Source organism: Vombatus ursinus, unplaced genomic scaffold (genome assembly GCF_900497805.2).
Source record: "Vombatus ursinus unplaced genomic scaffold, bare-nosed wombat genome assembly UNPS02001287.1, whole genome shotgun sequence".
Lineage (NCBI taxonomy): Eukaryota > Metazoa > Chordata > Mammalia > Diprotodontia > Vombatidae > Vombatus > Vombatus ursinus.
This window is the reverse complement of record NW_020941065.1, coordinates 20053674-20067221: the sequence shown is the minus strand read 5'-3', so window position 1 is coordinate 20067221 and position 13548 is coordinate 20053674. Positions and strand designations below refer to the sequence as shown.

The following is a 13548-nucleotide window of genomic DNA, read 5'->3' as shown; positions in this document are numbered from 1 at the left end:
CTGGTGATGTATGCCCCTCGGGGACCAAGCAGAGAAAGCCACGTCCCTCCTCACAGGGGCACTCCCCCCAATCCCTGAAGGCAGCTCCCATCCCCGGCCCAGCAGGATGTCACTTCTCCCAGGTAAACCTCTGTTCAGCAGGTCCTCACATGACCTCACCTCAAAGCCCTTTCCCACCCAACAGCCCCCTCTGAACTCATCTGAGCTCATCAATGACCTTCTTAAAAGAGGACACATAATAAATACTCTTCGACCCAACAATACCCCTCGGAGGTCTGTACCCCAAAGAGAGCAAAGAAAAGGGAAAAGGATCCAACGTACAAAAACATCTTAGCGGCTCTTTTGGTGATGGCAAACAAGGAAACTGAGGGGATGTCCATCCACTGGGGAATGGCTGAACAAGCTGCGGCCTGTGGTTGTGATGGAGGATGACTGTGCTGTATGAAATGATTCAGAAAGACCTTAGAAGTCCTAGGTGAGCTGATGCAAAGGGAAGTGAGCAGAACCAGGAGAACCCCGTACACAGTGGTAGCGACGCTGTAGGACAGAACCGTGAATGACATCACTGCTCTGACTGGGACAGTGATCCAAGACAACTCCAAAGGACTCATGATGAAGAACGCTCTCCGCCTCCAAGCTCTGAATGCAGACCAAAGCAGACTTCGACTTTCTGGATTGTTCGTGTTCCAGTTTTCTGTCCGTTTTTTCTTTTGCACGTGGTAACATGGAGATGTTTTGCATGACTGCACATGTATAACTGATATCAGGTTGCTTGCCTTCTCAAGGAGGGCAGGAGGGAGGGAATTTGGAGCTCAGAATTTTAAAAAATTGTTAAGTAGGAAATACTTAACAAAATAAATAAAAGCATATTTTAAAATGGAGGAGGCATAGAATGGAGGTTGATACTCCAGACGAAATCTGATGAGAGCAGTGAACAGCAGGCTTTCAGTTCCGGCCTGTCTCTATGCAGCCCAAGGGTGCGATCCCTCCCAGCTTAATGTTTCTAGGACATCTGATGAGCAGACGAGGACTTTATCCAAGTCACTGGTAAAAATGTGGAGCCGCATGGGCCCCGGCCCAGATCCCTGGGCTCCTCCCCTGGACGCTTCCTGCCACATGGACTCGGAACTCCTACTGAACGTCCAGAGGTCTGCTTGTCCAACCAGTTCCGAGTGTGTCCCGCCACAAGAATATTGTGCCACTCTACGACAGTTTTGCTAAAGCTAGGTAGACTGTGGTCACATCATTCTTCATCTCTAATACTTAAGTAACCCAGTCCAAAAGTGAAATCAGGCTTGTCTGAGCAAGGGCTTATGGTCCCCTGGGAGCACTGCCTCCCTCTCTGGAGTCAGCCAACCATCTTTTTGACGTGGGTGAGAACCAAAGTCAATCTCATTGGTTTAGAGTTTGTAGACACTCTCCTTCTAAACACTTGTTAACTGAAAAAAATAAAATGTAGTTAAAAGAAAAGAAAACTGGGACATCTGTCCTTTTCCAATCTCATAGGATCTCTCCTGTCCATGATCTTTCGAGTGTCCTAAAGGTGGCTCACATCTGCCAGGTCTCTCCATGTCCACGAAGGCAGGATCCACGGGAGTCACCTGATTGGGAGCTCCCACTTTTCCAGTCTTCTCCCCTCAACACGCTCTACAATCCAGGAAAGGGGTCTCCCTGCCACGTGTTCCTCCAGCCCGAGGCTCCGTCTCCTGTCTCCAGGCCTCTGTCTTGCAGCACCCCGGCTTCTGGTCTCCTCAGTCTTCCAGGCCTTTCTCCTGAAGGTCGCCTTCCTTCTCCTGGGGGCCTGCTGGGGATGCACCAATTGTCTCCCTGCTGAGTTTCTGAGCTCTCACGGCCGAGGCTCTTCCTTTCTCTTTATTGGCCTTTCTTTATATCTCATGTCAAGCACGGTGCCTGGCAGGCAGCAAGTGCTCCACAAATGCCTGCTGATTAATTTTTTAATTTGAAGCTCGTTGGGAAGTTCCCAAGGATCCACATTGGTCTTCCTTTGCGTCTTCACCATCCCCTTCTTAACGTCTCCCATTCCTTCTGGAATGACTTTTCTTCATTGGGTTTTAAGTGGCCTTTGACCAAACCTAGGCCCACGTCTCCTCCCCACCTCTCTCCAAAGCTCTGGAGCGGGCGCCTGCTCCCTGCCACCCAGTAGAACCTCCTGCCGAGGAGAGCCAGGGCCCCCAGAGGGCTCCTCTTCTGCCTCGTGCCAGCCAAGGAGCCACCAGCTTCTCCGAGTCAGCCTTCAGAAAGCATATGCGCTCTGGTCTCCGTCACCAGAAGGCGCTCTCCCTCCCAAACACCTTGGTCTCTTGAGTTCTTTCTGCCTCGGTGGTCGCACCCCTGGACAACCTCCAGGAAAATGGGAAAATGGAATTGAGCACAAGGGGGTGCGTCAAGGGCTTCCGTAGTCTGATTCCCATTTTGCAGAGGAGGAATTAAGGCAGGATTCTAATAGCATCTCTCACCTCAATTCCCTGGGGACAAGGACCAAATCTGGACCTGATACACAGCAGGTGCTTAATCAATGCTTGTTGCTGGATTGCTAACACTTGGCCTCTGCTGGGTGTGAGATCTAGATCTAACTGGCCAGAAAAAAGCCCAAACTAGAACAACAGTTACCAGGAAACAGTCCTGGACTCTCCCGGCCAGTGGCTCTTGGCCACGGCCTTCTCTGCCTGGCCCACCTGAACTGTCCTTAATGGGTCAGGATGAAGCCTGCTCTCCCTGGACTCAGCACAGACTGGCCTGGCCTTCACTGGGGGCAGAGGGAGGAAGGGGACGGCTGCCCCTCTGCCGGCCAGGTCAGCCCAGGGCGAGAAGCACCCATGGAGATGGAGACCTGGGCACTGGACAGGCCCACAGAGGGCACATAGCCCCAGCAGGGCCCCCGTGGTCACCGAGTCCTAAGCACCACCCCAACACTGGCCCTCAGCACAGAGTTGCTTCCCCTGCGAGGCCTCAGTCTCCCCATCTGCACCGTGGGATAACTGCCTTCCTCAGGCTGCTGAAAGCAGTGTGCTCTCCCCCTTACCCAGGACGTAGGCGCCCAGCGGCGCTGTCCCTCTCCAAAGAGTCCAGGAGGAAGTCGGGACAACGAGGCTGCTTCCTTACAGGCCGGACGACGTTCCTGGGAAGACACAGATGGCACAAGCTTGCTGACCCAGCACTTCTGGAACTTGGGGGGGTTAGAGGGGGAGGCCAGGGGCTGCCAGCACTTCGGCCCTGGCACTCTCCAGATCTCTCATTCCAGTCCCCTCATCTACCAGAGGCCAACGCTGAGGACTTGGCCAAGGTTGTAACAACAGGTGAGCCAGGGCCTGTCCTCTCTGCCTCGGGTCCCAGGTCAAAGCCCGCCTCCCCCAGGAAGCCTTCCCTTTGCCCATTACTTCCTGTTTGTCCTGTATGCTTGCACGCAGCTGTTTGCAGGCTGTCTCCCCCAGTAGAATGGGTGCTCCCTGAAGGCAGAGACTTTTTGTATCCTTCCTTTTGTACCTTCCTTTCTGTATCCCCAGCACTTGGCCCAGTGCCTGGTGCATAGTAGGGACTTTATAATAGTTTGCTGACTCAGTTCCACAGCGACTCCAGGACTACATAAGAGCCGACAGAAGCCTCCCTCCTCCCCCACGTCCCCATCCTGTCACGCCCCTCCCCAGTCGAGGCTTTGGGGCAGAATCACCAGTCACAGGGGTGAGTTCGGTTCTTTTCTTTGAGGACCCTGGAAGGCCAAGGGGTCAGCCAAAGCAGGCTTAGAAAGGTGGGGGAAAGCACAGAGGAGGAGGGGGAAAAGAATGAGGAAAAAACCACGTTCAACTTTGTCAGCTTCAGAAACCCTGACCAAACCTAACATTAAGATCTTCTCCTGTCTGAGCTCGGGGGGCAGCTGGAAACCTGCCAGGGACCCCAAGGGCAGGGGGCCAAGCAGTGGGTCAGCCAACTGATGCAGTGCTCACAGTGACCTGCACTTAATAAGTGGCCGGAAATACATCATGGATACGCCTGACTAGGAAAGGAGGGCTTGCAGGGGGCCCCAAGTGGCCTGGGGGTCCCTGGACAGCTACAGGCCAGAGCCAGGCCCAGGACACTGGGGAAAACGCTCGAGACGGGGGCGGGCAGGGCCCCCGGCAGGACAGACCACTCAGCAAACTAGACAGGGTCACTCACAGGTCAAGGAGGTAGGGGTCTCCAGAAGCCAGCTGAAGTGGCCAGCCCCAATGCCCGCTGGGTCTCTGAGGTGCTCTTGACTGTTCTGCGTCCACAGCAGCTTCCCCGGTGGCAGTAGGGGGGGCATCAGTAACGGGGACCTCAAATGTCACTCTCTTCTGGGATGCAGCTGCTGGGGAGCAGGATCTGTCCTTGGCCAAGGCCTTGTGCTTCCAGAGTGTAGCACACCGATGTACAACCTGGTGCAGATTGCGGGCCACCTGCCCAACACACAGTGATCCCCGTCCTAAGGCCAGAGCAGGCCCCTGCGGGCCCCAGCCTCCTCGTGGCTCCAGTCACCTGCTATGAGCGACACAGAGGCTCCACATGCCTCCCCCGCCCAGCCTGTCTGACCATCAGGAGCAAAGGAAAACGCTCGAGGAGAAGACGGGGTCCTTACCTGGGCCTGGTGCTGGGCGTGGAAATGCCCACGGAAGCTCTTCATGCCAGCCACGAACCTCAGGAGGCGGGTAACGCCCTCGTGAACCAGGCTGCCGTGGTAGGCCAGCGCGGCCCGCTCCAGCCGGGCTTTCTTCCTCCTCTGCTCCAGCACAAATCCCAGCCACGCGTCCCAAACCTTCAACAAAGGAAGCCCACGTGACCACAGGGCAACGTGGGTGGGCTTCAGAACCGAGGGAGGACGGCCATGTTCCCTGCACAGCAGAGCCTAGGAAGCAGGTCCCAGGACCGCTACGAGGTCTCTGGGCATGACATGCATATCTAGAAGCACCACATGAGCATGAAGAAGCTTCAGGAGTGCCACCAAGGACTCGGGGACCAGGCTGTCCAGCCTCCTCATGTCACAGAGCGAGGCAGCACAGGAAGGCTGTGGGTAATGCCCCCAGGTTGTCCAGGGCCCCGCCACCCCCCCGCCAGAGAGGAGGCCTGCAAGGTGAGTGTGACATCAGGGCATTCACGAGTCTCCAAATCAATTCCACACACACTTAGCACCAAGTAGTGACAGGCCGGGCACTATGCTCTGTGACAGGGCTCCTATGAGGGGAGAGGGCCAGGGGCACGATCCTGCTAAAGCAGAAGGAGGCCTGGCTTTGGAGGTTCACATGTCACCTGGGCCACTCGCCCCCACTCCTGCCCTCGGTCCGGGAATCCTCCTGTCAAACAGGTCTCCTGTTCTAGGAGGCCTGGAGCCAGAGCCCAGGACGAAGGGAGTGAGCGCCCCGTTTGGGGCCGGGGCCACCTACCTTTCCCTGCAGCGTGAAAGACCAAAGCCAGAGAGCCCGAACGGTGGCTTGCTGCTCCCGCTGCTTCTCCCCAAGCTGCAGGCCAAGGACGAGGGGTCAGACATGCCACCGACGGCCCAAGGAGAAGACAAAGGCAGCTCAGAGAGGGCAAGCACAAGAGAGGGAGCGAGGAAGGGGGAAGGAGGAGAGAGAAGAGGAGACAGAGAGAGAGAGAGGAGGGAAAGAAAGAAAGGGAGAGGACAGACAGAGAGATGTGGAGGAAGAGGCAAAGACACAGACAAGAGGGAGACAGACACAGAGAGACAGAGAGGAGGGAGAAAGACAAAGAGACACACGGTGAAACAGAGAGACCCCAGAGTGACAGCCCGGGTGGAAGAGGAGAGAGAGCAGAGAGAGGAGGGGCTGGGGTCCAAGCAGGAGCAGAAGTGCATGCCAGCATGCAGGGCCTCCACAGTGACGCAGGAGGTACTCTCCCACTGGAAGCCCCAGCGATCAGGGAGGATGGGACAGATGACGCCCCAAGGACCCCCCACACTGCATCAGGACAAGTGCCTTCGTCATGCTTTCTGCTGGGGCAGAACCCACCAAAGACCAGAGGCCCTGATTTCCCACTGGTTCCCCAAAGAGCGCACGAGGGCCGTGGACAGAGGAGAGGACACAGGCTGCCCACCTGGCACTTCCACATGGAGAAGGAGGAGCGGCTGAGTCTCTGAGCCATCAGCTGGACACCCTGCCTCTGCAGGAGCTAAGGAGAGAGCAACAAGGGGGCTGGCTCCCAGCGCTCCAGGGATGCCACGCCTCAAGGCCCGATAGGCTCTACACTCTCCCTGGACTTGGGTGTGGATTCCACTGAAAGGAAAAACTAGCCCCTGGTTCCAGGAGCAATCACAATCAGCCAGCCCCACCCCTGCCCCTAACCTCCCCGGCCTGGTCTCATCTGGGACCCTTCCCATGTGCTGGGTTCCAGGCGTGGCTCCAGCAGCGGCTCACCATCTTCCGGATACACGCCAAGTGGTACTTCTTCCAGCGGGCCAAGCAGGTCTGCAGCAGCCTCCTCCCATGGTGCTGAGCAGCCCGCTGCAGCTGGGCTCTGTGCAGGGAAGCCCTCTGGCCATGTTCCCGCCAGCGCTGAAACGAGGCTCGGAGACGACCTAGGGCGACCAAAACCGAGTGAGGACAGCACTGGGGAAGGTCAGAGGGGCTGAAGACACCCAGCCACCTTCGAGGGCTAGAGAGCCCCCAGGCCGTGGCGCCCATCCCCCTTCCTGCTAAGTCACCCCCGCTTACTGAGCCCCACTTCTGTGCCAGGAAAACGAAGATGGGACCAAAGCACCCTTTAGACGGCTTCTACCGTGATCTGGGGATTCGCCTAAACTCTCCAAAGAGGGAACAACTGGAGGGAGGCAGGGCATGTAGCAAACTCACTTTGCCAGCCAGCCCCTCCCTCACCTCGCTCCCACCGCTTCCTGGCCTCCGTGATGGCCACATCGTCCTGCTGCCGGGAGTATATCCTCAGCGATGCTGTGTCCCTCCAATGGATGGTCACCTGCAGAAAGGAGGAATGAGCCAAGAGAGGAAGGCGCCTTTAATGCTCGCTTCCCAAATGGGTGCTGGCAAACCTATCAACCAATAAGTATTTATTATGCACTAACGAGGTGCCAAGTGCTGGGGGCACAAAGAGAGCAAAAGCAGTCCTTGCCCTCCGGGAGTTTACATTCTATCAAGGAAGACAACAAACACATCTAAGTCTGAATATCCAAAATAAATGCAGAGTAGACGGACAGTAGCCTGAAAATGGCAGGTGCCGGTGCAGGGAGCATGGGAGGAGTCTGCCGCAGGAGGCAGGGGGTGTGGAAGGAAGCAGGAAGTCTAGGAGGCAATGAGGGAGAGCTTTCCAGGCACGGCTGGCAGCCCGGGCAAAAGCAGAGTGCTGTGTGACGTCCAAAGCCAGCGGACGATGGCAATGGGGATGCCCGGGAAGGGGACGCGGAAGACGCGAAGGGGCCCACCAGAAGGGCCCACCGTGCCGGAAGACTTTCCCTGTGACGCTGGAGGCTGGAGGGAGCTGCAGGAGTCTAGGAGGGTGGCCTGGGGCTAGACCGTGCACTTTAGCAAAACCTTTTTGGCAGCTGAGTGGAAGCTGGCCTGAAATGTGGAAGAATCTGAATGAAGGAAAAAGCAGTGATTACGTTGTGCCAAGCACCGTGCTAAGCAAGGTGAATACAAAGAGAAAACCCAAGATGTTCTGGCTCAAGAACCTCTCACTCTGACTGGGGACAAGAAGACACAAAAGGAAGCTGAAGCCAAGCCCAATTCTGAGGTGTAGATGGCACGGCCTCGGGCGCTCCAGGAATGGAGTCTAATTGGGACGTGGCTGCAGCAATCCTGGCAAGAGGTGCTGACGTCAGTCTCAGTTAGGCCCAAGACCAGCAAGAAGGGGACGCATGTGGCGGCTGACTGGATGCGGAGAGGGGAAGAGAAGGGTCTCTGAGGGGCTGGGCCCGGGGGCACCCTCCAAAGTCACAAGCAAGGTGGCAAGAGGGGAGGGTCTTTGCTGGATGTGCTGTGAGCTCAAGTAGCTATGGACCACCCAAGCTGAAATGTCCACTGGGCAATATGAGCCTGGAGTCCAGGACAGAGAGAAGGGCTGAAGGGGCAGAAAAACACGACATCATCAGCACAGATCAGAAAACGAAACCCCTGGGAAATGAGAAAACCAACACAAAAAGAAGCTGGGAGAAAAAGGGAAGAGGACGTAGGAGAGAGCGAGCTGTGAGGGTCGCTGACGGTGGGCAGCTGTGAGGAGCACCACGAGAGAGGAGGCCACAGAAGGGGCAAGGATGAGGACAGAGAAAAAGTCACGGGCTGCAGCAACTGAGAGATCCCGGGGAGGCTGAGGGAGGCACCCCAGCCCAGCCATCAGGCAGAATTCTGACCCCGAAGGTCAAAGGAGGCTTGGAGAAAGGCAGAGAGGTGTGTGGGCAAGCGCCAGGTTGTCCAGGAATGTCGAGAGCGGGGGAAGGACCCCAGCAGACACGAGAGGAGGAAGCACTGGGGCGGGGAGAAATGCCAGGGAACCCTGAAACTGTCCTAGGCACAGGAATAGGTGTCACCTGGAACCTCCATCACCCAGACCCAGGCCTGGGTCACAGATCCAGGGTGAGAGGCACGGTCACAAGTGAGGGTAGACCCACTGTGGCCGAACAAGGAACAAGTTCCAGAAATGGCCTTGTGGCCGTTCGGTCATTAGTCTTGTCTGGCTCTTCCCGACCCAGTCTGGGGGTTTTCTTGGCAAAGATACTGGAGTGGTTTGCCATTTCCTTCGCCAGCACATTTTACAGATGAGGAAATGGAGGCAAGCAGGGTCAAGTGACTTGCCCGGAGTCACACAGCTAGTTAAGTGTCTGTCTGAGGCTGGATTTGACCTCAAGAAGAGGAGTCTCCCTGAATCCCACCCAGCTGCCCCCAGCAATGGCCTACACGATTATAAAACACACAAATAAAGACAGATAAAGAGCTGGAAAAACATTAACTGTTCATACGTGGGCCAAACTAATGTGAAAAAATGATAATTCTGCCTAAACTAATTTACTTATTCAGTGCCACGCAAATCAAAGAATTACTTCACAGAGCTAGAAAAAATAACAACAAGATTTATCTGGAGGAACGAAAGGTCAAAAGTATCAAGAGAACCAATGGAAAAAAAAAAAGTCGGAGGGGGGTGGGGCCTGGCCGTCCCGATCTCAAACTGTCCTATGAAGCCGGATCACCCAGACAACCTGGTACCGGGGAGGAGACAGACGCCCATCAGTGGAACAGATCAGGGACACAATATACAGAAGCAAGAGAGCACAGTAACCTGGGGTCTTGATAAGCCCAAAGATCCCCGCCATGGGGCAAGAACTCACTTTGACAAAAACTGCTGGGAAAACCAGAAAGCAGCCTGGCAGAACCCAGGCAGAGACTAACATCTCATACCATCTACCAAGAGAGGCTCAAAATGGGTGCAGGATTTAGACATAAGGGGAGACATCATGAGCAGATTAGTGGTACATGGAAGAAATTACCTGACACATCTAAGGATAACAATTAGAGAGGCTTTACAGGAGGTAAAATAGATAATTCTGATTCATAAAATTAAGAAGTTTTGGCACAGACAAAATCAATGCAATTAAAATGAAAAGAGAAGCAGGAAACCAAGGAGGGAAATCTTTGCAGCAAGTTTCTCTGATAAAGGTTTCATTTCCAAGATATACTGGCAACAGAGTCAAATTTACAAGAGCCACTCACACTGATAAATGATCAAAGGACATGAATAGGCAGTTTACAAAGGCGAGCAATGGCCATATGAAAAAATGCTTTAAAACACTAATAATTAGAGAAATGCAAATTAAAACCACTTTGAAGTACCACCTTATACTCATGACATCGTGAAGAAAAAAGGAAAATGACAAATGCTAGAGGGGACGTAGAAAAACTGGTACACTGATGCATTGTTGGTGGAGCTGTAAACTGGTCCAACCATTCTGCAAAGTAATTTGGAACTATGCCCCCAAAAGCTGTCACACTGTTTATGTCCTTTACATCCTTTATTATATATAGTAATATCACTACTGGGTCCATAAATATCATCACTTCCATCACACAGAGGAGGAAACTGAGGCTCAGACAAGTTAAGAAGCAGGATGCCCACAGGCAGACAATCCCTGGCAAGATGGAAAGTAAAGCCACGGCTCCTTCCCCAACAACTCACCCCCCAGGCACTCTAGCTGGAACACACACACACACACACACACACACACACACGCGCAACGTACTCTAACTTTGGCCCAGTGTTTCAGACATACAGCCCTCTTTTCAAGAGCCATGTTAGGGGAGCCCAGTTTTCCTGCTGCCTGGCTCGATCACTGTCCCCTCCCCTCTCTGCCCTGTGGTTTGGTCATCTGCACCACGGGGACCATCAGACATTCATGGCCTCCCTGCCAGGATCCCTGGCAAAAGGAGACCAGGCTTCTTCTCCCTTCCCTGACCTTGAGGCAGGGCCTGTGCCCCCCCTCGTTGGCCAGTGCTACCTGGCCAGTCCCAGCCCTCAGCACACCTTCCAAAGGATGGCTCTTCTGTAGTGCTCCTCAGCCTGGAACGTCTTCCTGGCCTCCTCCATCTGGGCCACGGCGTTTTCTCTCCAGAGATGAAACACCCACCTAAAAGGCAAAGCAGAGAGAGCAGCTGAGCAGTCGTGCTCCTCCCTTCAGCCTGGGTCCCCCCACCCAAAAGCCTGTTTGGGGAAGCCCTGGACATCTAGGCAGGCAACACACCTCCAAGAGATGTGTGAGGGCGAGGGCAGCCAGCCCCTACTCCGACATCAGAGAGCCCCCCCCAAAACAACACAGCGTGGACCAGGCACTTCTCAAACTGCCCAAGCAGAAGACGCTATTCTCTGACCTCTACAGTCTTTGGCCTTTGTACCTCTGAAGTTTAGCACGGGGTCTGACACCTAGCAGAGCTTACTAGATGGTCACTGAAGTGACCGGCTGGCTGCTTCTCAGGTCAAAGAGGCTGGTATCTTCTCCCTTACTAGATTCTGGGCTCCTTACAGTCATGGGCTGAATGCAGCACCCTGACTCCAGGCTCTGCACACTGCAGGTACTTAATAAATGCAACGTGCATGTGCCCCTATGACTCTGAGCACAGGAGACCCGGGGATGCTGCTAATGCCCAAGTCTCGGAGGAAACAGCAATGAAGGCTGGCAGGCACCTGGGGGAACCTACCACAAGAGCTCCCGGTGATGCTGATCTTCTCTCTCTGCCACCTGGCGCAGGATGGCTTTGACCCTGCCCTGATAAGTCTGCAGGAAAGAAAGCCTGGGGTTCACCACAAGAGCCCAGGCCGTGGACCCAACATCTCCCTCCTTGGTCTTGGTCCACTGGGCCTGCCCCCAAATCCAAAAGGGTCTTATGTATCCCCTGCCGCCGAGGGCATGGCCGGAGAAGCCGGGCTCTTTCAGCCACAGGGCTTGACCCCGGGACCAATGGCCAGCCCACCTGCCTCTGGGATACTTCTCTTGGGACACATTAGGAGCCCCAGACTGGATAAAGGCTCATCTCTGCCCTCAGGCAGGGCGGCCCCTGTTCATCCAGGGCCTACATGGAGAAGGCTTCCAGAGTTCTCAGTACTCTGAGAGTACTGAGAGTACGGCCCCTGGATGGACCTGAGTCAACAAGAAGCTGGTGACGTCAGAAGTCCCCAGGGGTTCAAAAGGGATCCTGTGAAGTTTAACTGGGCCGGGCCCGAGGCTAAAATGGCCAGGCCATGCCAGAGTGCCCCACAGAGGGCCCTCTCTTTCAGCCACATTGTTCCTGGCCTCCTCCACAGACTCTACCACCCGGGGCCTCCTAGCTGTTCTTCTGTCTCTGGCCTCCTCCGGATCTCCCCCAGGCCTAGAACACGATCCACTTTCCCTCCTTATCTCCACTCAACTCGGCCTTCCTTCCGCAGAAGGCCCTGCTGGCTGCCTCCTCACTGAGGGCATCGTCCTGCTGAGATTCCATCAGCTGGCCCTGGCTAGAGCTTGTGGGCACATGGGAGCTCCCCGAGGGCAGACACCTACTGTTACCTCTGTACACCTCGCACTTAACAGGCTGCTTGTAGACAAGAGGAAGTGAGGCTCAGAGGGGACAATGCTGGCCTGAGGCCACACGGAGCAGGTGGGAGGGCAGGCCTGTGGTATGGGCCCTGGGGCCAGAGAAGAGGAAAGCCTCCTACCATCCATGCGGCCAAGGCCCTGCGCAGCAGCACCTGACGGTAATGACGATCGGCACGAGCCACCTTCTGCCACTTCACGTTCTGCAGGGCCATGTACTAGAGGAACGCACACACACACACACACACACACACACACACACACACACACACAGGAGAAGGGAAACATGAATGGAGAAGGGGCACAGTAGCCAGACAGCGGGGAGAGAGGCTGGGGGCGGGGGAGATAGGGACCTTCTTCTGGGCATTCCATTCCAAGGGGACCAGGAGGAACCCAGGCACCGGGGCAGGCTGAGGGCAGGGCGGCCATAGGTGTCATCCCTGCAGGGCCTGGCTCTGGGTGATACCCTTTGATGGCGCCTCCCCAGGTAGGTCACCCGGGCAGGTCGCCCAGGGCTGCCTGTGGCTCACCTCTCGCCACTTGCTCCAGGTCAAGCGTAGGAGCAGATCCGAATTGAACACTGCAGCCCTCATCTCCCCGGCCTGCCTGAAAGAGGGAAAGGGGGCAAACGTTGGTTTGGCCAGATAGCCTGGGCCCAAACCTCCAGCCCTCCTTTCTACCCGGATCCCTAGGAGGAACAGGAGCTTTGAGATGCAGCATGAGAACCCGTGAAACCCAAGCTGGACCGGTGCTCCCTCCCCTGGGGTGTGCCCTCATGGGGCTAGTCAAACCCTGGAAGGCTCCGGGGGTCCTGGAGGTCAGTGCTTTCGGCTGGCTGCCAGGATCCTGAATCAGGAAGATACTTGAAAGCTTGATAAAGAGGTCGCTTTCAGCAGGGCAAAGGTCAGCAAAAGCTATGTGGAGGAAGGAGCCCAAGGAAGGAGGGATGGAGCCAGATCTTGGAGGAAGGGGCCAGTGTCAAGGGATTGAGACCAGAGGCAGGGGAGTCAGTGCTAAGAACGGGAGAAGGAACAAGAGAAGACGTGGAGAAAGAGAGCAGGACCAGAAGGACAGGGAACGGGAAGGTTTAGGGGGAACCCAGCTCCCACCTCGGGGGGGTCTTCTTCCTGCAGAGACTGGACTAGAGGGCAGCTAAGTCTCCTGGGTGACCATAAGGTAAGGGGGACAGCAGCATGAGCCAGGGTTGGGCAGGGCCTTGAACGCCAGACAGAGCATGAGAGCAACTTCATCAAACAGACGAAACCAGGGCCTGAAGGGCCTTAAGTCTGTGCCCAGACAGGATCCTTTGAAGGATCTGGACTTCAGCCTGAAGACCCCTATGGGCCACGGGAGCTCTCTCTCCTAAGTGTGTGCAGGGCTGCATAAATGGGCCCCACTGGGCCAAGCCCAGAGCAAGGCAGGAGGGCCAAAGAGGCCGATTTAACATGGAGGCCAGGCAAATTTTCCCAGTGAGTAGGCATGCCTCTCGGGAC

At 55.6% G+C, this 13548-nt stretch overlaps 1 protein-coding gene across 8 annotated transcripts in view; it reads right to left on the bottom strand.

Moving 5' to 3' along the window:
- Positions 1–13548, bottom strand: part of SFI1 (SFI1 centrin binding protein) — a 66627-nt gene that overhangs the window by 6157 nt on the left and 46922 nt on the right. For all 8 annotated transcript variants that reach the window (XM_027863907.1, XM_027863900.1, XM_027863893.1 and 5 more), the window contains 11 exons: positions 12586–12661; positions 12178–12273; positions 11184–11260; positions 10513–10615; positions 6864–6960; positions 6405–6565; positions 6085–6159; positions 5415–5489; positions 4613–4789; positions 4174–4433; positions 3044–3139 (listed from right to left, as the gene is read on the bottom strand). In XM_027863907.1, the coding sequence (XP_027719708.1) occupies positions 3044–3139; positions 4174–4433; positions 4613–4789; positions 5415–5489; positions 6085–6159; positions 6405–6565; positions 6864–6960; positions 10513–10615; positions 11184–11260; positions 12178–12273; positions 12586–12661 (1293 nt within the window). The remainder of the gene's footprint in view (positions 1–3043; positions 3140–4173; positions 4434–4612; positions 4790–5414; positions 5490–6084; positions 6160–6404; positions 6566–6863; positions 6961–10512; positions 10616–11183; positions 11261–12177; positions 12274–12585; positions 12662–13548) is intronic.